The sequence below is a fragment of the Bubalus bubalis genome, chromosome 3 (genome assembly GCF_019923935.1).
Source record: "Bubalus bubalis isolate 160015118507 breed Murrah chromosome 3, NDDB_SH_1, whole genome shotgun sequence".
In the NCBI taxonomy this organism is placed as follows: domain Eukaryota; kingdom Metazoa; phylum Chordata; class Mammalia; order Artiodactyla; family Bovidae; genus Bubalus; species Bubalus bubalis.
The window spans coordinates 145,290,440-145,317,946 of NC_059159.1; the positions used below are offsets into that span (position 1 = coordinate 145,290,440).

Below are 27,507 nucleotides of genomic sequence, written 5' to 3' on the forward strand. Positions count from 1 at the left end.
TTTGGGCTCTTTGGCTGGCTGGGCCTTCTCACTCTGCTCCTGTCCACAGTGAAGCATCCCTGGGTAGAGGAGTGGAGGAGCCCTAGTGCCTGTGACTGACAGAATCCCTCCTGATCTGTGTCCATGATCATGTCTGGGCCCAAGAGGAGGCTTCAGTGAAAGTGACTTTAAATTCCAAAATGTGTCTAAAGGCAGCTGGAACTGACACTTGCTAGAGCTTCAGAGAACTAACCATGACAGGCATGAGGGAGTTAACACAGGGCACACACCATTAGGGCACAACAACCAAGTTTATTAACATTCTCTTGCTTTCACTGCATGCTTCTAATTAAAAGTTCATAAAAATTTGTATGAGGAGAAAATAATTTAGTTCAGTTCATTTTCAAACCATAATGTTAAGAATTATTCTTTTTATAAGAATGATTTCTTTCTTTCTTTAGCTTTCTTTCTGTTAGCAGTAGCATTTCTGTCTTCATTTAGAAAAAGGGTGTGGGGACAGGAAACAAGATTGAATGACTCTGTTTTTCCAGAATACTTAGGGAAGCCAGGTTCCCAAACAGTAACTGCCCCTGGTAAGCCTGGATAAAATATTCAGATTTCAAAATGAGAAGAAAATGTGGAAATAAATTACATTACGTGGATCTTTGAAACTTGGAAGTGCTAATTCCAAGAGATTTTTATATTAGATACCCCAAGCTTCGCATCCCATTGGCGGTCATCCTGTCCTCTGTGACAGGGAGGATTGAGATGGATAAAGAGTCCCATTAGCACTAGGGGAGGTTTCACATGTAAATCCCTTCACAAATGGGAGAGCAAATAAAGAGCGTCCTGCTTAGTAAGTCAACATAACTTGGGTGTTAGTTTTTTCTCCTAGAAAAGTGCCCTTGGTGGTTTGTCATCTTTGAAGGCTATGAGGCAGGAAGCTCTCAGCCCACAGTGTTTGCCTGCTTCTCCTTCCCATCAGGATTGTCCAACATCCTCAGCCTTTTCTCCAGTCTCTGCTTCCATTCTTCTCTGAGCCTGAGGAGAAGAAACAATATTCATGGTTATTGCATTTGTTTCCACATCTGCTGGTCCAGTGAAGTTTATTTTCTTCTGAAGAATATTTTTAAGAGAAACAATTGGCTTTTACAAATTAATGAAGAAAATAATTAATAAGAGTAATGAACAGTCTATGAATGTGTAGTTTTCTCCAAAATTTACTTCTTCTGAAATCCATATGTGGATTCAGTGTAATATCAAGCAAAATCCCAGCAGGACTTTTCTGTAGCTATCAACAAGCTGATCCTAAATTTTATATGGAAAGGCAAAAGAAGTTGATTAGCAAAACAATTTTAAAGTAGAAGAAAGTTGGAGGATATAGACTATGTGATTTTGAGGCTTAATATAAAGCTACCATCAAGACAGTGTAACATCAGTGAAGGAACAAACAGATCATAGAACAGAATAGAGTATAGATATAAATACACACAAACACAGACAACTGATTTTTGATCAGGGACAAAGACAACTCAATGGAGGAAGGATGTGTGAATGCTCAGTCGCTCAGTTGTGTCCACCTCTTTGTGACCCCATGGACTGTGGCCCACCAGGCTCCTCTGTCCATGGGATTTTCCCAGCAAGAATACTGGAGTGGGTTGTCATTTCCTCCTCCAAGGGATCTTCCCAACCCAGGGATCAAACTCACACCTCCTGCATTGGCAGGCAAGTTCTTTACCACTGGGCCACCTGGCACGGAGGATAGCTTTAAAAAAAATGGTACTGGAACATTATACATCCATATTAAAAAAAAAAAAATATGGCCCTTGACCCACACTCCACATCTTATGCAAAATTAACTAAAAATGGATCATAGACTTGAAGGTAAATAAGACTAAGGCTTCAACAAAAAAGCCAAAAAATAATATCTTCATGATCTTGTGATCAGGAAAAAATTCTTATATACACCACAAAAAAGCATGATTCATAAAAGAAGAGAAAATTTGGGACTTTATCAAAATTAAAACATTTACCCTGTGAAAGATACTGTGAAGAGAATAAAAGATAAGCCATTAACAATATTTGCACATAACATGTCTGATAAAAGACTTGTTTCTAGAAAGTATAATATTTCAAACTCAATAATAAGAAAATAATATAATGGATAAAATATTTGAACAGCCATTTTTCTAAAGAAGCTATATGAGTGGCAAATAAACTCACAAGACATGCTCAACATAATTAGGATGAGTGGCAAATAAACAGATAAAAGATGCTCAATATAATTAGGAAAATACAAATTAAAACCACGAAGAGGTATCACTCACTTGACAGAATGATCAAAACAAAAACAAAGCCAACTCTGTCACTCTCCACCTCCCCTGGCAAAACTAAAATTCAACCTTCACCCACCAAACCAAAAAAACCTTCACAACAAAACTCAAACCAAGCATTAGTCAACATGCTGAGTAACCAGAATTCTCTTACATTATTATTAAAATGCAAAATGGTGCAGTCAGTTTGTAAAACAGTTTCTTACACAATTAACCGTATGTTAACCATATGACCCAGTAATCTCAATCCTGAGAGTTTACTCAAGAGAAATAGAAATTTATGTTCACACAGAAATCTGTATGTGAATGTTTATAGCACTTTATTTATAGTCATCAAAACCTGGAAATAACCTAAATGTAATTCAGTGGGGGAGTGGATCACCAAGTTATGATACAGTCCTACCATAGAAAAGTACTCATCAATGAGAAGGAATGGATACACACAATTGATACACACAAGAAGAAGAAATCCTAAGTACATTGTGCTAAATGAAAAGAACCAGACGTAAAAGATTAGTACTGTATAATTCATTTATGACATTCTGGAAAAGGCAAAACTATAGTAAGGTAGAACAGATCAGTGGTTGTTATGGACTGGAAATTGGTACAGAGGTTGACTCAAAGCAGAAGCATAGGGGATTTTTTTCAGAGTGATGGAATTATTCTATATCTTGACTGTGGTGATTACATGATTCTGAGCATTTGCTAGACTCAAAGATCTGTAGACAAAAAGAAAAGAAATGCAGGCTTATAAGTCAATTAAGAAGAAGAAAGTCTATAATCTACCAGGCACAGGCTATATGTATACAAATATAGTTTCCTTAGAAAAAAAATCCAGCTAGTTCCTATGCATATGAAAAGATCTCAACCACACTTATAATTAATTAAATTCAGTTTGAAACAGTGAGATGCCATTTTCACCTGTTAGATTAAAAGTGATTAAGAGTTTGACAACACACAGTATGAGTAACAGTAAAATTTGGCATTCCCACACTTGAGTGGAAGTTTAAACTAAAACAACCTCTTTGCAAGACAAGAGGGCAATAGTTATCAATATTTTAAACATTCATCCTTTGACATAACATCTTCATTTCTATGAACTTATCCCATAATATTATCCATGTATGAAAAACGTATGTGTAAGTATTCTTATTGCAACATTGATTGCAAAGTCCCCAAATGAAAAACAACCTAAACGTCCTTCAAGGTGATTGGTTAAATTGTCACATCATTACAGCAGAAAACATTTAAGAACTGAAAATGTTTATAGAAAAACTTCCAAGAGTAAGTTAAAAAAGGAAGTTGCCGAAGAGTGAAGATTGTATAGGTCCCATTTTGTATAGAAATATAGCACACATATTTATTTACTTATTAAAACTAAAGTTTTGGGGAGACATATATAAGAAATTGTTGATGGCTATTTTCTCTGGAGAGCATGTCAAGGAGCCTAACTGAGAAGGACACTGGTTTTCCAAGGTATACACTTGGTTAGTTTCTTAAGTTGGATAAATGCTTGTATTCATTTATGAGGGCAGCCATAAAAAAAAATAACACAGACTGGTTGGCTTAAACAACAGACATTAAAAAAAAAAAACAAAAAACAGACATTTATTGTCTCATAGTTTTAGAGGATGGGAGCTCGAGATGGAGGTGTCAGCAGGTTTGATTTCTCCCAAGGCCTCTTTCCTTTGCATGCAGGTGGCCTCCTTAATCCATCCTTTTCTCTGTGTTTGTGCATTCTTGGTGTCCCTTTGTGTATCAAACCTCCTCTTCGTATCAGGACAACACTTAGATTGGACTGAGACCTATCATAAAAGGTCTCATTTTAACTCTCATCTTTTCTAAAGGCGCTATCTCCAAATACAGTCACGTTCTGAGGTAGGTCTGGGGGTTAGGACTTCCACATACAAATTTTCAGGGTGGGAGGCACAACTCATAACAATGCTAAAGCAGTGCATGATTATTATGGATTAATTAGAATATATAATAAAGAATAAAGAAAACTTGGATTCAGCTTTATTTTACAGTCTTGTAAATAACCCTAAAATGAATACGATAATATGTAATACTCTTTCTGTATACTAGTCTACTTTCATTGAAGAGATTCCCAGAGGTGAATAACGAGAGGGTGTAATTTTTTTAAAATTTATTTTTATTTTTGACTGCACTGGGTCTTCATTGCTGTGCTCAGGCTTTCTCTAGCTGTGTCTAGGAGGGGCTACTGTCTAGTCCCAGTGCATGGCTTCTCACTGCAGTGGCCTCTCTTGTTGCAGAGCATGGACTCTAAGGTGTGCAGGCTTCCATAGTCGTAGGGTGTGGGCTCAGTATTTGTGGCATATGGGCTGTCGTTGCCCTTAGGCTTGTGAAATCTTCCCAGGCCAGGGATCGAACCCATGGTCCTCTGCATTGTCAGGGAGATTCTTAACCATTGGACCACCAGGGAAGTCTGAGGGTATAAATATTTTGAAAGCTCTAGGCATCTATTACCAAACTGTCTCCAGGAAACTTCTTACTTAAAAGTCTGCTCAATTATGGGCTCAAGAGAGAATGCAAAGAATTTGGAATGTTGGCCTGTTGTTTGGTGGTAGTTGTTGCTTAAGCACATTAGCAACCAAGGATGGAAAGTTGAAATATTGAGAGAATTGAATACTGTAAAGACATTGGTTATCATTCTCATTCTGCTTCAACTTTAAATAGAATGAATGACACAAAGATATAACTTTCCAGTTTGAAAGGGGAGATAAAACTTGTAACTGATGCTTTTCTATTAGTGGGCACATACCTTACACATGGACTTCCCTGGTAACTCAGTTGGTAAAGAATCCACCTGCAATGCAGGAGACCCCAGTTCGATTCCTGGATCAGGAAGATCCCCTGGAGAGGGTTGCCATTTCCTTATCAAAAGGATCTCCCCAACCCAGGGATTGAAACTGTGTCTCTGGCATCTTCTGCATTGGCAAGCAGATTCTTTACCACTGTGCCACCTGCGAAGCCCCAGTATCATGTAGGTTCATCATTAATTAAAGGGGCTTTAACTTTTCCTTTGTGTGGCGAGCATGAAAATGTGTTGCTCAGAGATCCAGCTGGCCAATTGCCTGTTTTGGGCAAACTTTTATCAGAATATAGCCCTGCCCATTTGTTGACATACTGTCTGTGACTACTTTCACACAGAAGCAGAATAGAATAGTTGCAACACAAGAGCATATGACCCACAAAGCTGAAAATATTAAGCATTTATTGTTTGTCTGATTTCATCAAATCATAGCTGAATTGCAATCACAGGTGGACTATAGACACAAAGGTTAGCAAAAGCCAATAGAAAGATGCTATGAGAATCCATTGGCTATATTAAATGTGTAATAAAAAGCATTGTATATTTTCTTATGATTTGTAAAGATTTGTGTTACACATCTTTATATCAGTAAAATTTATAATAAACTTATGTACATATATGTGTATATATATCAGTTCAGTTCAGTTCAGTCGCTCAGTCGTGTCCAACTCTTTGCGACCCCATAACTGCAGCACGCAAGGCTTCCCTGTCCATCACCAACTCCTGAAGCTTACTCAAACTCATGTCCATTGAGTCAGAGACACCATCCAACCATCTCATCCTCTGTCGTCCCCTTCTCCTCCTGCCTTCAACCATTCCCACCATCAGGGTCTTTTCAAATGAGTCAGTTCTTCGCGTCGGGTGGCCAAAGTATTGGAGTTTCAGCTTCAGCATCAGTTCTTCCAATGAATATTCAGGACTGATTTCCTTTAGGGTGGACTGATTGGAACTCCTTGTTGTCCAAGAGACTCTAAAGAGTCTTCTCCAACACCATAGTTCAAAAGCATCAATTCTTCGGTGCTCACCTTTCTTCATAGTCTAACTCTCACATCCATACATGACTACTGGAAAAACCAAAGCTTTGACTAGATGGACCTTTGTTGGCAAAGTGATGTCTCTGCTTTTTAATATGCTGTCTAGGTTGGTCATAACTTTTCTTCCAAGGAGCAAGTGTCTTTTAATTTCATGTCTGCAGTCACCATCTGCAGTGATTTCGGAGCTCAAAAAAATAAAGTCTGTCACTGTTTCCATTGTTTCCCCATCTATTTGCCATGAAGTGATGGGACCAGATGTCATGATCTTAGTTTTCTGAATGTTGAGTGTATATATATATATATATATGTATATACTCCACAGAGAAGTAGTTGTTAAATATTTACCAGCACACCATAACTTGCTTCCCATTTTTCTTTCACAGGAGCTTCCCCCAATAAATCTCATGCTCATCTAACTTCATCTTGCCCTCTGCTTCTTGGAGGACCCAAATGAACACATTTGGAATGATTAATTTATTATAGGAACAGAATTTAGGAATCTGGGGTTTATGACACATTTATTCACTTTTTTATAATAGCTATATCACTATATATTACCAGATGGATGATAGATGCCACTATCCACCTAAATCCCCATTAAATCCTGTTTTATGAGTATTTGTACTGTTAACTGCCCCTTTCTGGTCACTATCTTTCATTACTGTGCTGCTTCTCTATCTTTGTGCTCTCAGTAATTTGGTGAATGGAAGTGTGTATATGGACCTTTTAGTCTGTAGTAAGAAAGGTCAATATGAAAAAGATAATACTTAAAAATTGGTATACAGAGTCAGATACAGTAGAAGAGTAATTAAACAGATATTAAAGCTTGAAGAGAAATTTTTTTCCCTTAAGCTTAGAAATATTGACCTCCCTTTTCAAATGGAGACCAAATAATACTTACTATTTATTGTTCTAGATTCATCTGATTTGTGGAGGAGTTGTAATTAATATCTAGGAATACAAATTCTGCTTGATTAGTATGGGTTTTGACTAGAAAGCAGGATTTGGTGAAGGGGGGTGGTGAATCTTAAACCAGAATCCTAAGAATCAGAGATCAGTTGGGCACATAATTAGTGTTTTTCTATCACGTGCTTGCTAGGCCCAAATAAATGTGTTGGTTTGGGTCCTCCAAGAAGCATAATTGAAGGAATTACCTATGGAAAATAGAGCAGGGGCTGGGGGGTGGGGTGGGGAAGGAAAAAATGATTGGATAGGAAGAACCCCAAACCACAGCATAGTTGACATAACTGATAAGCAGGAATCAAAACAGAGGAAGGTGAATGGTCTTGGGGTGAGGACTAATAAACCCCTCTCATCACACAAGTCAACCAGATTTAATGTATACTGACATTGTGAGTTCTGCTAAATTCTGAATAAGAATTTTGAAGGTCATACTTATTGCATTAAAACATTATTTTTTTCATATAAGTATTATACAGTTACTCAAATATAGTTTCAGCCTGGTTATTTAGACTTAGATGTTCATGTAAGTTATCATCTAAATTGAGATTCTTTGGAAAATAAAAGGGAACATAATACATGATGATAACAAAATGATATACATACACCTGGACTGTCCCAGCACACCAGGAGATTTGTTCATTATTCCCACAGTACGCTTGACTTCTCTCAGATTGCCTCAACGGTTATTTCAAACCCGTTTTCTACTTCTCCAGGGGACTGACACCCACTGTGTTGCTTCTTTTTAGCCAGACTCAGAGAGAGTAAGAGGATTTCTAGTTCTGAGACCACCCACTTTGACTTGTGATCTCATCGCCGGGACCTCTTCAACTCACATGTGTTGCCAGGGTAATTGGATTTCTGCAGCTCTGGCTGCATTCCTCCCCATCAGTGAACCCATAGGCGTGTACTAATAAGCATGTCCATGGTAAAACACCTGTTTCCACTCTACCCAGATTTGGCACAGGGTCTTGCTGGTTAGCTCAGCTGGGGAACAGAAGGCATTATTGGCTCTGGCATCAGTGAAAATTTTTGAGATTTTTTTTTTTTTTTTAGATTTTTGTCTTCTTCCGTTCATTTAGAACATTTCTTGATTGCACAGTGGCTTGAATTTGCCACTTTTTTAAATGGAGGGTAAAATTTTTTTTATAGTGTTGGTGTTATATGTTTGTTTGTCACCTACATATATGCATTTTGGAAAGTCATAACCCAGGGGGCTGAAATAGGAACCCAAGTGTTTATGCTATTCATTGGTCTGGTCAAGTGTACGCTGGAAAATAATTATTCTAGGACAAAGTTTCAAACTGTATGGTTACATTAGCAATATATAAACAAATATTCTGACATTTTGTTTTGATTTCTCTGGGTACTGAGAGGCTATTTCCCCTTAGGAGCTGAAGAAGAAGGGTTTTAAGAAGTTAATGTTGGTACAACACAATACATGTGAATTATATGTGTTTTTAGCTCAGCATACTCAGAAACATGGAGGCACATGCCTCGTTGTCCCTCAGAACACAGATGCCATTACACTTGTGAATAAGCATCTTAGCAAACAGACAGCTTGGCTGGGCTATTCCCATTTCAGTGATGGAGAACCCAGACAGTCCCTGAAAAGGTGAGCTGATTCGTCTGCTCCAAGGCACTACACACGTGAGGGCAAGTGCTGGCCATTTCAGTCAGAGCAACGTTGACACATGTGACACATGTCTTCTCACATAAATAAATGTTCCCCTCTCAGCAGACTGTTTTAGCTAGAACAAGTTCAACTGCCAGTGAAGGGAAGACCACATTATCCTCCCCACCCCAGATCTTAATATGTAGGATCTCAAAGGTGGAATCTTTCACACTTTTACACATCTGTTGATCTAACTCTGAAATTCAGTGTAACCTTGTGTCCTGGGGATTGCAACAGAGGCAGGGTGAGGAACAGATTTTTTTCAGTTCATTAAGATATAAATAACAGAAACTCAATTTTGTTTATACCAAAAAAAAGCTTGTTCATATCTATATCATTTGTTCTCAATCAGGGGCGACTCTGTCCTCCAGGGGACATTTGGCAATGTTGGGAGATAATTTTGGTTGTCACAATGGGGGAGGGGAATCCTACCAGCATCTAATGTTTTGAGGGATACTGCTAAACTTCTTACAAAGCACAGGACAGCCACTCCACTAACAAAGAATTACAAGGCCCTAAAAGTCAGTAGTGCTAAAAAGTTGAGAAATCCTGATATAGATGGTGGCATGAGTAGATGAATAAATCATGTCTGTAATTTTCTATATTTTATGATATTTTGACATCTTAGAAAGCTTAATGGCCACAGAAAGGCTGCCCTTCCCAGGGCTAGCCCTTTCTTTTGCATGCCAACCAATCCTGAGTCTGTGGCCCCTAACACCTCCTTATCTCTCTATCATACATAAAGCCATATTTCTTCTGCCCTATACCATCCCAGGGCCAGGACAAGCACCAGACAACTAGAGACCACCCATAAATCCCAAAACCCCTGGGCATTATTCAAACTAGCCAATCCTAAGCTGTTTACTCTGCCTTGACTTGTCTTTTCCTTGGAAATGCCAATAAAGGCTCTGGCTTAGACTTTCCCCTTGCTTTCATCTTCTGTCACCTGGCCAAAACCTGGTGCTTCCCCTGTGGCACTGCATGGCATGCAGCGATACTCTCACTGAAAGCTGTGAATATAATAAACACCTTCTTTCTAAGCCTTGTTCTCCTTTTGATTTGTGGCTGCACTGGCCTAACAATATCGCTTCCAACATTTGCATCATTAGCACATGGGTAATGAAAATAATTCAGCTTCTCCATCTTCACATCTGGTATATTTCTGGGGAAATCTCCCTTGAAAAACAGTGAAGAAACAATTCACATACTTTCTCAGGGCACTCCTTCCCTGGCGATCTTCCTCCAGTTCCCGGTAACAGGTCTGTTTGCTAATTTCCTTCTCCCAGAAGCTTTTGAGCTCATGACAGGTTTCACAGCAGAAGACTTCTCGACGAATGTATTGATTGTTCATCCTCTAAAAATAAAAAGAAAAACAAATCCAAGTACTTAAAATAAAGCCACTCTAATTTTGGAATGATGAAAGATGTTTGAATCCATACACTGCTATTTACAGATTTTGTGACCTCATGGATTATAGCCCTCCAGGCTCCTCTGCCCATGGAATTATCCAGGCAAGAATACTGGACTGGGTAGCCATTCCCTTCTCCAGGGGATCTTCCCAACCCAGAGATAGAACTCAGGTCTCCTGCACGGCAGGCAGATTCTTTACCATCTGGTCCACCAGCGAAGCCCTGATTGCCTAAATATGTGGGGTTTTTTAAATTCCCCTTAAATCAGTTTTAGTATCTTACTAATTTTGTCATTAAATAAAGTAAAAAATTTGATACTAGTTCATCTCATATTTGTGAGAGTCATGATTTTAACTTAAAAAATTATCCTTTAACAGTTATTTCCCAACTCTGTGTGTGTGTGTGTGTGTGTGTAGATTGAGATGGTATGTGCAAAACTCTAGATGCAATGCATGGCAAATAGCAGGCACCCAACAAATGTTATGCTCTTTCCATCCTTCCTCACAGAATAAAAATACCATCTACCATTTACAGATATCAAAGGAACACTTCATGCAAAGATGGTCACAATAAAGCACAGAATGGTAAGGACCTAACAGAAGCAGGAGAGATTAAGAAGAGTTGGCACGAATACACAGAACTATACAAAAAAAGTTCTTAATGACCCAGATAACCACCATAGTGTGATCACTCACCTAGAGCCAGACATTGTGGGATGTGAAATCAAGTGGGCTTTAGGAAGCATTACCATGAACAAAGCTAATAAAAGTGATGGAATTCCAGCTGAGCTATTTCAAATCCTAAAAGATGATGCTGTTAAAGTGCTGCACTCAACATGCCACAAATTTGGAAAACTCAGCAGTGGCCAACAGACTGGAAAAAGTCAGTTTTCATTCCAATCCCAAAGAAGGACAATACTAAATAATGTTCAAATTACCACAAAATTGTACTCATTTCACATACAATAGCAAGGTAGTGTTCAAAATTCTCCAAGCTAGATTTCAATAGTATACAAACTGAGAACTTTCAGTTCAAGCTGTATTTAGAAAAGACAAGGGAACCCAGAGATCAAATTGCCAACATCTGTTGGATCATAGAAAAAGCAACAGAATTTCAGGAAAACACCTACTTCCGCTTCATTGACTATGCTAAAGCCTTTGACTGTGTGGATCACAACAAACTGTGAAAAATTCTTAAAGAGATCAGAATACCAGACCACCTTATCTGCCTCCTGTGAAACCTGTATGCAAGTCAAGAAGCAACAGTTAGAATCAGACATGGAACAACAGATTGGTTCAAAATTGGGAAAGGAGTACGTCAAGGCATATATTGTCACCCTGCATATTTAACATATATGCAGAGCACATCATGTGAAATGCTGGGCTGGATGAAGCACAAGCTGAAATCAAGATTGCTGGGAGAAATATTAATAATCACAGATATGCAGATGATACCACCCTTATGGCAGAAATTGAAGAGGAACTAAAGAGCCTCTTGATGAAGGTGAAAGAGGAGAGTGAAAAAGCTGTTTTAAAGCTCAACATTAAAAAAACTAAGATCATGACATCCGGTCACATCACTTCATGGCAAAGAGATGGGAAAACAATGGAAACAGTGACAGACTTTATTTTCTTGGGCTCTAAAATCACTGCTCATGGTGACTGCAACCATGAAATTAAAAGATGTATGCTCCTTGGAAGAAAACCTATGACCAACCTAAACAGCACAGACATTAATTAAAAATATTAAAAAGCAGATATTAAAGATATTAAAAAGCAGAGACATTACTTTGGCAAAAAAGGTCCATATAGTCAAAGCTATGGTTTTTTCAGTAATCATGTATGAGAGTAGAACCATGAAGAAGGCTGAGTGCCAAAGAATTGATGCTTTTGAACTGTGGTGTTGGAGAAGACTCTTGAGAGCCCCTTGGACTGCAAGATCAAACCAGTCAGTCCTAAAGGAAATCAACCCTGAATATTCACTGGAAGGACTGATGCTGAAGCTGAAGCTTCAATATTTTGGCCAACTGATGCGAAGAGCCAACTCATTTAGAAAAGACCCTGATACTGGGAAAGATTGAAGGTGGGAGGAGAAGGGGACAACAGAGGATGAGATGGTGGATGGCATCACTGACTCAATGGACATGAGTATGAGCAAGATCTGGGAGATGGTGAAAGACAGGGAATCCTGGCATGCTGCAGTTCATGGGGTTGCAAAGAGTTGGACAGGACTGAGCGACTGAACAACTACCATTTATTGAGCATATCGTATATAATAGGCATTTCTTACACATTGTCCCATTTGATCCTCACAACAGTTCAGACAGAGGGATGTATAAATGTCTTAAACTCTCTAAGTTTCTCCATCTGAACCATGAGTTCAGAATCAATTCTGAATTCATGTTTCAGATGGAGAAACTGAAAGACAGAATTTGCCTATAGCCTCATAACTGAACATAACTGAAAGAGCAGAAATTTAGATCTTGGTCTGTCCATCTTAAAAGTGTATACCCTCTATTTCTATTAATCCTCATCGCAAGAAATGTTGACTATTTTGGATCTGAGCATATCCAGAGCAAGTTCATGTAGCATATGTGTGTATGTCCCATGAAAGTATACATGTTTAATACTAAAAAACATTTACTTTTTACCTAAACTTTGCTCATTTTTCATCTTAGTGGCTTTTGGGGGCAAGTAGATTCAAAGACTGTAAAACAAATCCTTTTCTACTTACTGGTGAGTGCCTACTCAGAAAAGCTGTGTCTCCAGCTGGAGATTAGAAAGGACCTTGACCTTCACTCCCTCACTACAGAGTGCCAGTGATCCCATGCAAGCTGAATTGCCTAGGTGGGCAGCCCAGAGGATTGAGAGTGAGAGAGAAGTTTAGAAAAAGTTTCAGGGAATAAGTAATCCATTTATTATATAGCATTTATCAGTTCAGTTCAGTTCAGTTGAGTTCAGTTGCTCAGTCGTGTCTGACTCTTTGTGACCCCATGAATTGCAGCACACCAAGCCTCCCTGTCCATCACCAACTACCGGAGTTCACTCAGACTCACGTCCATCGAGTCAGTGATGCCATCCAGCCATCTCATCCTGTCGTCCCCTTCTCCTCCTGCCCCCAATTCCTCCCAGCATCAGAGTCTTTTCCAATGACTCAACTCTTCACATGAGGTGGCCAAAGTACTGGAGTTTCAGCTTCAGCATCATTCCTTCCAAAGAAATCCCAGGGCTGATCTCCTTCAGAATGGACTGGTTGGATCTCCTTGCAGTCCAAGGGACTCTCAAGAGTCTTCTCCAACACCACAGTTCAAAAGCATCAATTCTTGGGTGCTCAGCCTTCTTCACAGTCCAACTCTTATATCCATACATGACCACAGGAAAAACCATAGCCTTGACTAGATGGAACTTTGTTGACAATGCTATCTAGGTTGGACATAACTTTCCTTCCAAGGAGTAAGTGTCTTAATTTCATGGCTGCAGTCACCATCTGCAGTGATTTTGGAACCCAAAAAAATAAAGTCTGACACTGTTTCCACTGTTTCCCCATCTATTTCCCATGAAGTGATGGGACCGGATGCCATGATCTTTGTTTTCTGAATGTTGAGCTTTAAGCCAACTTTTTCACTCTCCACTTTCACTTTCATCAAGAGGCTTTTTAGTTCCTCTTCACTTTCTGCCATAAGGGTGGTGTCCTCTGCATATCTGAGGTGATTGATATTTCTCCCGGCAATCTTGATTCCAGCTTGTGTTTCTTCCAGTCCAGAGTTTCTCATGATGTACTCTGCATAGAAGCTAAATAAGCAGGGTGACAATATACAGCTTTGACATACTCCTTTTCCTATTTGGAACCAGTCTGTTGTTCCATGTCCAGTTCTAGCTGTTGCTTCCTGACCTGCATACAGATTTCTCAAGAGGCAGGTCAGGTGGTCTGGTATTCCCATCTCTTTCAGAATTTTCCACAGTTTATTGTGATCCACACAGTCAAAGGCTTTGGCATAGTCAATAAAGCAGAAATAGATGTTTTTCTGGAACTCTCTTGCTTTTTCCATGATCCAGTGGATGCTGGCAATTTGATCTCTGGTTCCTCTGCCTTTTCTAAAACCAGCTTGAACATCAGGAAGTTCATGGTTCACATATTGCTGAAGCCTGGCTTGGAGAATTTTGAGCGTTACTTTACTAGCATGTGAGATGAGTGCAATAATATAGAATAATTATAATTTTATGATATAGACTTATATAATTATAATATTTAATATTATAGAATATGCAATTTATTAATAAAACATAATATTTAAATACAGAATAATTAAGAATATTTTATTTATATTTATAATAGTAGACTGACACCTGTACCAGTCAGTCTTCCCTGGTGACTCAGAGGGTAAAGAATCTGCCTGCAATGCAGCAGACCTGGGTTTGATCCCTGGGTCAGGAAGATCCCCTGGAGAAGAGAATGGCAACCCACTCCAGTATTCTTGCCTGGAGAATCCCACGGACAGAAGAGTTTGGCAGGCTTCAGTCCATGGGGTCATACAGAGTCAGACACTACTGAGTGACTAACACTCTCACTCACTGTACCAGAGAGGTGGCAAGACCTTCCCACTTAGAGGGATGTATAAATGTCTTAAAGTAGAAAGAAACTTGATTTTTCTGGAACTGAAGGCAGCTTTAAGTATTCCATAAAGTTTTTTTCCAAATCCACTCCTATTTTTATTCCTAGACCCATCTTCTAGTCATCTGGTCATTTCTGTAGTCACAAATGACTCAGACAAAACTGTGCCAGGAGCATGAGGGAAGGTGCTGTACCCTAGAGTCTCTGCAGATTCTCTCTGACCCTGAGTCTTAAGAGTAGAGCAAGGCCCATCCTGCAGCCTGATGGGAGCATGTTCTGTTTTATAAGGGTGTATTTCCCATTTGTTTTCTGTCCTTGGCTATAGGATTTAATGCACATATTTCTGATAAATTCCTGGTCATTTGACATTAAAAGAGTTGTTAATAAAAGTATATATCAGATTTTAACAAGTATATATCATATCAAATTTTCATTCATAGAATTAGAGTATAGAATGTGTGCAATTAGGTTTCCTATGAATTTAGTTCATACTATCTAAGGCCTCTTACTTTCTTGATGTGATTTCTGCCTCTATAAACACTAGATAAGAAAATACCACTTGCTTTTACCTGGGAGGAAAGTCTTAATGCAGACTTGCAACTAAAGTAGATAAAAAGTAATGCAAGATTTATTCACACATTCTTTTATTACAAAATGTCCCCCAAAATTTCAAGTTTATATTAGGTATCTAGTATTCAGAAAAAGGATAGTTTGTTCACTACCTTCTTTTCTTGATATTTAGAATATTTTTTCTAAAGAGATTTTTATTTTTAAAAAAGAGGCCTATGCATGAACATAGATTGCTCACATCATCATGTCATTTCACATTCATTCCGTTCAGAAAAAAAGGTGCAATTTGAAGATTTATTTCAAAAAACATTTCAGTTGTGTAATTAAGAGTTAGGTTAAGAGAAACAGCTGAAAGCAGGGTGATATCTACACATCCAAGGAATAAATTAAGTCAAGGTGAGCCTTTGGGAATTCAAGCAGCAGGCTCTGAAGAATCTGATGCATGCTAGCACTGCTTCCTGTTCCCTTTGTGTCAGAAAGCACTTCTGAGGCTGTGACATTTGGGAGGACTTGAAAAAGGGTCAAACTCAGATATTCTCAGGGGTCAAGCCAGGCTCCCTCTACTCCTAGGGGAGTGAAGCCACTAGACCTGAGCAACAGGAAGCAGGAAAGACATGGTCATTTGCAGAGCACATGCTCTGCTTCAAGACATCACATTCAAGATGGAGGTGAACACTGGGCTTGCTGAAGAAAAGAGGGTTTTCAACTGCGTGCTGTCTGACGGCTCCCTAGTTGTTTCTCTTAAGGGATGTGTTCTCTATCTAAGACTTTAGCTTTACATCTCTCTTCCTTTTCTCAAAACCCCCTCCACAGCCTCTCTCTGCAGGGCATCCTGTACTATTTCACTTTGTCTCCCTTCTTCCTGCCAGTCTCTCTGAGCAGCCACTTTCCTGCCTCCAAACCTGAATGTGCAAACACCATCCTCATTGGCCAGAGTGGCTCTTGCTATCATCCCAGCAGCAACGGGGTTGAAACTTCCCACCAACCCTCACCTCACTTACTAGATAACATACAGCTACGGTGGCCTACCAAACACAAATTTGGTTCTGGCCCCATTCACCACACCTAGAGGATGGCCAAGGAGCTAAGAAGGAGGACAGAGAGCTGTTGTTACTGCTATGACTTTGGGCAATAACTCCTTCGGCTGCTCTGAGCCGCAGTTTCATTATCCATAAACTAGAGATTAGTTGTGGTAATGTAGAGAAAATCACCTAATACACTGCCATTCATTCCCCCAAATGTTCATCTACCAACACAACACATGCCTGCCCTCAGGGAGCTCACAGTCTATTGCCCTATCCCTGGTAAAAGATCAAAAAATGTTAATGAATTTGAACCATCACCTAAATAAGCTGTTATCATCTTCACTTTAGGGATTCCCAGGCGGCTCGGTGGTAAAGAATCCTCCTGCCAATGCAGGAGACATAAGTTCAATCCCTGGGTCAGGAAGAACCCCTGGAGTAGGAAATGGCAACCCACTCCAGTATTCTTGCCTGGGAAACTCCATGGACAGAGGAGTTCTGGCAGGCTACAGTCCATGGGGTTGCAAAGAGTTGTACACGGCTGAGTGACTGAGCACCTCTTTACTTTATAAATGGTATTAAATGTTTTACTCTTTCTTGGCTCAGATTGTTTAAGGTTTATTTATCTCTGTGGATGAGCTGTCAGAACTGGAAAGCCTTATACTTAAGGGATAAGATGCTTCCGTGTTTGTTCAAGGCCCAGAGCTGGACAATGTACAGAGAGCACTTTAGCAAAAGTTCTTGGTTATGTTTCACCTTCACATCATGTAGGATACTATATGTGGGGATCCTTGTGGTCAGATTTTATAATCCCATTCACTAAATAATGTCCAATATGTTTAAGAAGTGATTGTCTCACTAAAGCTGACAGTTGCTACGCTGCCAAGGTGGACTCAATCCTCCCGTGTTACTTCACAATCTGCTTGTTTTGCTAGAAACTGCTGGAAAATGTGAACTTCAGCATTTAGGATCATGATAGCATGTAAGAATGTACATTCAAGGAAATATATTTTATTTTAGATGAGCTATGCCACCTGTACTCCTTTATTTTTACTTGTTTTATATCTATTGCATCATATACCATGCTATAAGCAACATGGTAGTAGCTCTTCTCATTTTTAGTCTCAAGAAACAGAATTAACAGTAACTCTAGAAAAACATTTTTTAGGAAAATATCAAAATGAGGCAGGGGATATAAAATTAAAAGTGTCCAGCTTTCCCTAGGAGGGCTAATGGGAAACCTAAGCATTGATAGTTACTTTCTCTGCATCCTCACATGTCTCATCAACTACATCTGTAGTGCTGCCCCCGTAGGGGCTCCAATGAGACTGAAAAAGCATTACTTTCCTAAGATGCTCTCTGAGTGGAGTCAGGAAGAAGGGAAAACCACTGTAATCTACTATGGGACAGATCAGTGTTGCTTATATAGTCACAGGGATAAAAAATGCTAAGGAATGTCCGGACACATAAACTCATTAGGTAGCTGAAAACTCCTGAGTCATTTTGAAAGATCTTTGGGATTAAGATCTTATCTTTTACTGAGAAAATTTTCAAACTCAGTTGTTTCCATTATGTTCTTGTGAAATTGATTTTTTTTAATAAACCCAAATTTAGATCTTTACCCTCATCCCTTTTATATTTCAACTTGCTACTTTCATCCCGTGGTGTATGCAGATTAGAGAGGAATAGACCCTTTAGATGAATCTATGTGTGTGCTCTTAAAGTCTTTTTAAATTCTCAGTAGGGTTTCCATAGTAGCTCAGTGGTAAAGAATCTGCCTGCTAATGCAGGAGACATGGGTTTGATCCCTGGGTTGGGAAGACTCACTGGATAAGAAAATGGCAACTCATTTCAATATTCTTGCCTGAAAAATCCCAAGGACAGAGGAGCCTGGCAGGCTACAGTCTATGGGGTCACAAAACAGACAGAACCTAGCAACGAAACAACAACAATCCTGAGATTCTCTAAGAATATAAGACAATTACTTTTTCTTGACACCTAGAGGATTTCCCTGGTGGCTCAGATGGTTAAGTGTCTGTCTACAATGTGGGAGACCTGGGTTTGATCCCTGGGTCGGAAAGATCCCCTGGAGAAGGAAATGGCAATCCACTCCAGTACTATTGCCTGGAAAATCCCATGGACAGAGGAGAATATAAGACAATTACTTTTTCTTGACACCTAGATAGCTATGTTTCCCCCACCCCCAATGGCTCGAAAATCAGGAGCAGCAAATTTAAATAGCTATCATGGCCATGTTGTGCTGTGCACAGCCATATCTGACGCTGTGACCCCATGGACTGTAGCCCCCCAGGCTCCTCTACCTATAGGAGGGGTTGCTATTTCCTCCTCCAGGGGATCTTCCTGACCCAGAGATCGAACTCTCATCTCCTGTATTGCAGTCAGATTCTTTACCCACTGAGCTAACTGGAAATGTTCACATAAGAGTTATTTTTTTATAAGAAACTCTTAGGAATAAGTGATTCCCAACCTTTAAAAATATATATCAGGTTTACTGTATTGATCTTTTCATTTTCCAAATGTTGATAAAAACATGGATAAAGAGAAATAATTCTCCTCTTTAACATAAACAATAGAATAAAATGCATTGGTATTGGAAATTAAAAAGCAAGCGAGTTCCAGAAAAACATCTACTTCTGTTTTATTGACTATGCCAAAGCCTCTGACTGTGTGGATCACAATCAACTGTGGAAAATTCTGAAAGAGATGGGAATACCAGACCACCTGACCTGCCTCTTGAGAAATCTGTGTGCAGGTCAGGAAGCAACAGTTGGAACTGGACGTGGAACAACAGACTGGTTCCAAATAGAGAAAGGAGTACACCAAGGCTTTATATTGTCACCCTGCTTATTTGACTTATATGCAGAATACACCATGGATGAAGCACAAGCTGGAATCAAAATTGCCAGGAGAAATATCAATAACCTCAGATATGCAGATGACACCACCCTTATGGTAGAAAGTGAAGAAGAACTAAAGAGCCTCTTGATGAAAGTGAAAGAGGAGAGTGAAAAAGTTGGCTTAAAACTCAACATTCGGAAAGCTAAGATCATGGCATCTGGTCCCATCACTTCATGGCAAATAGATGGGGAAACAGTGGAAACAGTGGCTGACTTTATTTTTCTGGGTTCCAAAATCACTGCAGATGGTGACTGCAGCCATGAAATTAAAAGACACTTGCTCCTTGGAAAAAAAGTTATGACCAACCTAGACAGCATATTAAAAAGCAGAGACATTACTTTGCCAACAAAGGTCCGTCTAGTCAAGGCTATGGTTTTTCCAGTAGTCATGTATGGATGTGAGAGTTGGACTACAAAGAAAGCTGACTACCAAAGAATTGATGCTTTTGAACTGTGGTGTTGGAGAAGACCCTTGAGAGTCCCTTGGACTGCAAGGAGATCCAACCAGTCCATCCTAAAGGAGATCAGTCCTGAATATTCATTGGAAGGACTGATGCTGAAGCTGAATTCCAGTACTTTGGCCACCTGATGCAAAGAGCTGACTCATTTGAAAAGACCCTGATGCTGGGAAAGATTGAAGGTGGGAGGAGAAGGGGACGACAGAGGATGAGATGGTTGGATGGCATCACTGACTCGATGGAGTTGGTGATGGACAGAGAGGCCTGGCGTGCTGCAGTCCATGGGGTCGCAAAGAGTCAAACACAACTGAGCAACTGAGCTGAACTGATGATATTTGGGTCTTAAGAAAAGGCATAGGTGAAATAAAAGGCTGCCTGGGACGGTACAAGTGAATTCTGAGATAGCTAACGATTTTAAGTAAGAGAAGACTAATAAGAAAATAACACTTGTATTGAATGTGCTCATAAAAATTCAGTCCTCTTGTTTCCCCTGGGACTTATCTGATTTAATTGGAATGACAGTAAGTCATGCAGGAGGAATACCAATAATTATTAGGCAAGTAGTTAACTAAATACAGAAGTGGCCTTGAGTCCATATAACCCTGGGAAATTTCTACAACCATTCTAAAACTTAAAGTTCTCATACCAAGAAAGATTGTTCTGATAATTAAATGAGATTAGATCTAAAATACTTAACATAATAACTGGCTCATGGGAAAACATCCTCATCATTTTCATCTATATTCAGATTATCCATCTGCATCAAGTACAGTACCAAATGTTGTCTCATTTAACCCACAAAATATTGTGGTAGGTTTTATTATTTCTGTATTTGTGGATAAGAAAGTAAGTCTAAGAAGTTTAGTGACTTACCCCCAGCCACAGAGTTAACAACGGGGTTAAGTCATGAATCTACCCCTGACCTGTGGATTTCATGGTCCCTGGTCTGTTCATTCATCAGATTTTGACATCACACAGAAGTAGCAGCAGGTGATGAATCATGCGTTGCAGTTGCTAATGAGATCTGGAAAATTATCTGATTTAATTATATAAATAGCCCTAGGAAGTAGATCTTATTTCCTGTTATCAGGCAAAAAAACAGGTTTAGAAGGTTTAAGTTTTTGTTCAAATCACAGAACCAGTAAACACTGGTGCTGAGCATTGAACCTATGCTGTCTGATCCAAAAGTCCTGCCATCACCTCCCACAATTTGAACCACTTTCCTCACTCATTTAGGGAAAAGTTCACCTACCCTAGAAAAAATAAAGACTACTTAGTTTCTGTCATCAGAGAATATAATTATTCTCTGCAAGGGCATTGGTCGGACTCACCTAGGTCCAACCTATGCTCTCAATCCTGAGAAGCCCTGTGTCTCTGTGGGCTTAGACTGGGAGGCTTGGTAACTAGATCAAAACTATTCTTGTAACATTTCACAATCTTGACTTTTTTTTCCAAATAAGATGTTAAAAAACTAAAAATTACTGCTCTCTTTCTTTCAAGAGAAAAATTGCCACTGGGGTCTCAAAGAGTCGGACACGACTGAGCGACTTTCCCTTACTCACTCACCTTACTTCTCTCACGTTTACCACACTGCCTTGCCAACTTCGTATGCAGAGCACTGACCTCTGGTAAATAAACCTTCGACACATGTTACCTATTAAAATCCCTGCTACTGAGCATTTTGTAATGCCAAAAAGTAAGAAAAGTCTTTTAAAAAGTGAAGGGAATTGCAGAAAGATGGGAGACCAACTTGAAAGAGCTCCCAATATCCAAAACTGGGAACAATTTGAGCAACAAAATAAATAACATGATATTAGTTATAACCCAAAGGATGAACCTCATATAAATTAGTGAAATAAATAAATGGGATAGAAGGGAAAATCATCCCTTTTAGAAGAATTCCAATGAATAAATGTAGAAGGAATGAGGGGGATTGAAATATCACCATAAGAATACCACATAGCTACCTCAGGTGGAATCCTTTGATGAATGATAAAATTAGTGGAGGAAACTTTAAGAAACAGGGTATTTGTATAGCCTCAAAAAACCGCTCCAAAAATTTAGTAATTATTGTGGTAATTTTAACTTATAACCATAAATTGTTGATTGCTATTGCTATTGCTAAGTCACTTCAGTCGTGTCCGACTCTGTGTGACCCCATAGACGGCAGCCCACCAGGCTTCCCCATCCCTGGGATTCTCCAGGCAAGAACACTGGAGTGGGTTGCCATTTCCTTCTCCAATGCATGAAAGTGAAAAGTGAAAGTGAAGTCGCTCAGTCATGTTCGACCCTCAGCGACCCCATGGACTGCAGCCTTCCAGACTCCTCCATCCATGGGATTTTCCAGGCAAGAGTACTGGAGTGGGGTGCCATTGCCTTCTCCGATAAATTGTTGATTACTCACCCCCAACCTGAGAATGAAGCTGAATTCCACTACCCTTGAGTTTTGGATGACTTGGTGACTGAGGAGAAAATAGTAAATTTACAGTAGAGAAATAAATAGCATCCTTAGCCATATGAACAAGGTTCACATCCCTAGTAATAAGCAGTGTTGATATCACATGTCCTCTTATATAAGACAGAGGGGCACATCATCTCTGTGGTATACTTTCCTTAACTCCAGACAGTTCTCCGTCTAGTCACAAGAAAACTGCAGACAAATCAAATTCAGGAACACTCTACAAAATACCTGACCACTTCCCATTAAAAATGTTAAGGTCACAAAAGATAAGGAAAGACTGAAAAACTGTTACAGACTGGAGGAAACTAAGGATATATATTTACACACACACACATATATACATATATCTCATCTAAATTACATGAATACAATGTAGTGTTTTGGATTGGATCCTGAAACAGGAAAAAAAAAACATTAGTGGAAAAATTGGAGGAATCAAAACAAAATCTGCAGTTAATTTTATTGTACCAATTTTTATTATATAGTTTTGGTAACTGTACCTGATTATGTACGATGTTAATATTAGAGAAAACTGGGTGACAGATTCACAACTTCGTCTAAATCTAAAATGGTTTCAAAATAAAAATCTAAAAAAAGGGTTTATATTAAGCAGATGCATTTTCCTGACACTATTGACAGTTGTGAATTATGGGTCCTTCTCTCTCAGAGGAGCATTTTCAATGAGTTTAGAATTAACCCCTTCAAGAGCACAGCCTAACCTGAGTCATGGAAAGAACCCTGAACTACGAATTAGGGCATCTCTACATTCCACTTGGGCAAGTTACTTGAACCAAGTCTGTTTTTTCATCTGTAAAATGGAACAATATATACTTCTGCAAGATTAGTAAGTTTACCATTGAAAAAACTGCTGTGATAAGCATTCAGCACCCAACTACAGTGGTGCTTAATAAAATCCTGGGTTGTCTATTTATATTTGTAATACTGATTGTGAATGAGGGAAAAGACCCTGATGCTGGGGAAACTGAAGGCAAAAGGAGAAGAGGGCAGCAGAGGAAGAGATGGTTAGATAGCATCACTGACTCAACAGACATGAATTTGAGCAAATTCTGGGAGATAGTGGAGGACAGAGGAGCCTGGTGTGCTGCAGTCCATGGGGGTTGCAAAGAGTTGGATGTAACTTAGTGACTAAACAACAACAGCAAATGCTGATTGCCTACAAATCAAGGGCTACAGACTCAGAAGCCTGCAGATCCAGGTTTGTTTAGACAGCTCTGTAACAAATTCTAGAATACATGGCCCATTTAAAGGAGACACTGTCACTTAGCTCTAACTGACTTTTGCCAGCAGTGCCTGGTCCCAGAGCTGCCAAAAGTTTTTCAAGTGAAGCTGAAAACTCTGTTTTAAAAATATGTAATCTCCTTATTTTAAAATGTTGATAGTCAATTTAAGACATTTTAAGCATTGTGTAAATATCTGAACATGTCTGTTGGCCAGATTTGGCTCTTTGGTCACCAGTTTTTGAGTCCTACATGGTCTAATGGGAAAAACCACGGAGTTCTCCATGGGCTATGTAGCTATGCCTTAGTGTGTGAGTCACTTAACTGTATCTGACTCTTTGCAACCCCATGGACTGTAGACCCCAGGCACCTCTGTCCATGGAATTCTCAAGGCAAGAATACTAGAGTGGGTTGCCGTTCCCTTCTCTAGGGAGAAATATACACTCAGCACATGTAGAGTTAAAATTAAAAACTGCAAAGCGAAAGCAAACAATTTGGCCTCCTGCACCTTTGTGATCATTGCTAACCACTGTAGGTTTACATTGGCCACATCTAGATTGCTGCTCCATTGATGTCTAGTCATCTGATTGGGGTTGAAAGGGAACTGGGGAGCTATAAAGCCCATCCTGCCCATCACAGAGAAACCCTGGGTCTGCATTTGCCCAACTCCATTGAAGCACAGAGAACCTCTATGCCTGGCTGTGTTGGGACCAAGAGACAGGTCCCAACTCCATTCCCTTGTCCCATTAACTGTACTCTAAACACTGTAGGCCAAGTACCTTGCTTAATACAGCACCCTTCACTCAGTGCATCATAAACTTACCTGTCCAATGGGCAGAATGCCTGTGATTTCCTCATGATGATATCACTCATCTGATAAGCCAAAATTCTCCAATGAATTTTGAGTTATAAGTGATAGCTCCTCTAGCAAATTTTATATTTTTTGAAAAAGCTTTAAAGGTAAGTGGTAAGGTAGCTAAAATAGAAAATCTGACTAAAATATTGTTCTCCCCCATCGTCACCAACCCCACCCCAGCAAATTCTAGCCCATTGGCTATTTGACTGTCACTAATCAATGTTACTTTTTTCTGAACAAAATATGAACTGAGCATCTTCTTTAAAAGAGTGGGCATTAGAGTCTGATTTCAACCAGAGTCTGATTTCTCAATATAGTTGTGTCCAGAAACATTTTTTTTCTTTTAGAAAATGGAATATCTGGAACAAACCTCCTTAATCATCTTTATTGCTCTGTTGAGGGAGAATAAAAATCAAGATGGTTGTTACTCACATTTTTGCACCATAGATGATGGTTTCTAAATAAACTGGATCATTGTGATTAATAAAACATAATTCATTCGAAAATCAAGAGATGTAAGAGAGGCAGCTGTGTCTAAACAGAAAAAGTCAGGAAGATTGGAGTGTGAGGAGAAAACAATGAGCAGGGATGACAAGGAGAATAAACACATTTGGCACACTTCGTGGTGATATTGATGGAGATAACACATTTGAAACCAAAATATGGAGACTTAAGGAAACATTTGCTCTCCTTTTTCTCTCTGAGTATTGTAGGTCCGTTTAAATTTTTTTCCCTTTCTTGTGACCATCCATATATTTGGGGATATGTATGAAAAGTATTGCATGCCATAATTTATTCAATATTTCTTGTCAGAAAAACCCCCAAATAATTTGATCAACAAATTTCAAAATTTTACACTATTAGCAAAGATGCTCCTTGAAGAATATGAAAATATGGTAGTACACAGCAAACCATTTCAAAAAGTACTAAAAGGATATAATACTCAAAGTCTTCTCTTTCCTTGCTGCTGCCAGATATACTTTTCAAAGATATCCACTGTGAATGATGTCTAAAGTATATTTCCATTTTTATGAAACCACGTGTGCATGTTTTTTCACAGGTAGAACTATACTAAATACACTGTCCTCCATTTTTCATTTTTCACTCTAAAAAATATTTCCTTTCCAGCCTGTACTGTTTTTATGGTCAGCATTTTTAATAGATTTGCTATAATTTATTTAAGCATGCTTATATGGATGGACCGGAGAAGGCAATGGCAACCCACTCCAGCCTATACTCCAGCCTAGAAAATCCCATGGACGGAGGGGTCTGGTGGGCTGCAGTCCATGGGGTTGCTAGGAGTCAGACACGACTGAGCGACTTCACTTTATTTTTTCACTTTCATGCACTGGAGAAGAAAATGGCAACCCACTCCAGTGTTCTTGCCTAGAGAATCCCAGGGACAGGGGAGCCTGGTGGGCTGCCATCTATGGGGTCGCACAGAGTCGGACACGACTGAAGTGACTTAGCAGCAGCAGCAGCAGCAGCATATGGATGGACATTAAGTTAATTCCTATTTGGATCTATTACAAAAAAATTATAGAGTGAATTATTCATTTTGTTCACAAGTTTATATGGAGCATAAACTCCTAGAAGTATAATTATAGGTCAAAGGCTATGTATTATTAAATGCTGAAAGTATAATTCCATATTGTTCTGCAGTTATGTGAGTGTTGGAATGTTTATATACTTAGAAATTCAATTGTGTTCAAACATAAAAAGAACTCATCATTTAAACAAACATAAATTTCAACAAGTTTAATTGCATTCTTATGCTAATCAGAAAGACACATATTTTGAGATAATTTTTTTAAATGTTCAGAGTTCTCACAGTAGGTAGATAATCTAAATGGCCAATTATTGCTTTCTATTTTTCCTCTTTTCTTTTGATGATATGTGGTCTCTAGTTATCCCAACTGTATTATGATTAACATATTCATTTCTTAAATATATATTTAAATGCTTTTTATTTGTGAGTTTCATTCACTTTGCTTACTGAATTTCCTTTTAGATTTTGGCAAGGACACTTCACTTCAGTCACCTCATCGTGAATTGAGCTATTTGGTTTAGACGTTCACCAAGCTTCCCTTCTACCTCTAATAGTCAGGGAAATCCATTAGTATTAAGTTCAAGGGAATAATCTGTACTTTCAGCATTATAGGAGCTTTGTATTTCAATTTATATCTTCCAAATGAGGATATCTGTTTGCTTTGCACATATGCGAAGGGAAAATATCAACAATTAGACAAAAGGCACTGTAGCAAAAGGGAACTATTCTTTGCCAAATGAGCAGTTCTGTTCCTCTTCCTCTCCACAGCAAAGTACTTTTTACTAAAGTTTATATCTATTAAAATAATTAGTTTTATTTGCAGCAACTCAATACCAATTTGGGAAAGTCACAGTTCCTTTGGAAACTGGTAAATTTGCTAAATAACTTATACTGAAAGAGTACCAGAACTTCCTTTAAATAAACATCAGTTTAATCAAATAACATTTATTGACCTTTGATTTTGTTTGAGGCTCAAGCACTTATGTCATCTTATGAGAGGCAAGGCAATGGTGAATTATATAAACTAAAACAAAAAAACTTCTACAGTTTAATTACCCAAGTTCCAGGTAATTCAGTCAAGTGAAAAACCCAACTAAAGATTAATTCTCCTGACCTTCAGCTTTCTGAGAAGCCTCCATGCTTCTGGCATTCACAATCAATGTTTCATTGGGACTAAGTTATCCATTAATCAACATGAAATGTATTCTGTATTTTATTTAATCTTAAGAAAGCCTTGCTCAGTCAGATAAAAAGCTAATTTCTGCTTTCTCACACTCTTTAACTTGAAATTCATGCATAACTGACACGTAGAAATCAGAGACAGAAAAACTCTGTTGGCCTAACTCTATTTCCAAACTGGTGCAGAAGAGGGTGAAAAAAATGAGTCCAAGTGGCCAAAAAAGAACACATGTATAAGAATTGGGATTCAACTCCCAGCTCCAGAGGTAAGCTGTTCCCACACCTGACAACACAGAGCTGAACACACTGTACCTTAAAGATGAATTTGCAGGTGAACTGATATCCTGCTGGGTTACAACAGAGGGCAAGTCTCCCAGTCCCACTCCTGGATCCTTAGCTCTGATTTGTGAAGACTTCAGGTG

The 27,507-nt window shown here is 39.0% G+C and overlaps 1 protein-coding gene across 1 annotated transcript; it reads right to left on the reverse strand.

Annotated features, from left to right (window-relative positions):
- Positions 1-280: 280 nt before the first annotated feature.
- Positions 281-27,507, reverse strand: FAM240B (family with sequence similarity 240 member B). Its single transcript, XM_044938412.2, has 3 exons — positions 27,398-27,507; positions 10,023-10,168; positions 281-1,020 (listed from the first exon to the last, which is right to left on the reverse strand). Exons 2-3 carry the CDS (start codon positions 10,163-10,165, stop codon positions 927-929), a joined length of 237 nt encoding a protein of 78 aa, XP_044794347.1. The 5' UTR covers positions 10,166-10,168; positions 27,398-27,507; the 3' UTR covers positions 281-926.

Bases quoted from the DNA above. Each gene is read 5' to 3' on its own strand.
- FAM240B (XM_044938412.2), bottom strand. From the start codon at position 10,165: ATGAACAATCAATACATTCGTCGAGAAGTCTTCTGCTGTGAAACCTGT. The intron at 1,021-10,022 runs GTATGTGAATTG...TCTTCTCCTCAG, and splicing joins GGAAGGAGTGCCCTGAGAAA to GCTCAGAGAAGAATGGAAGC.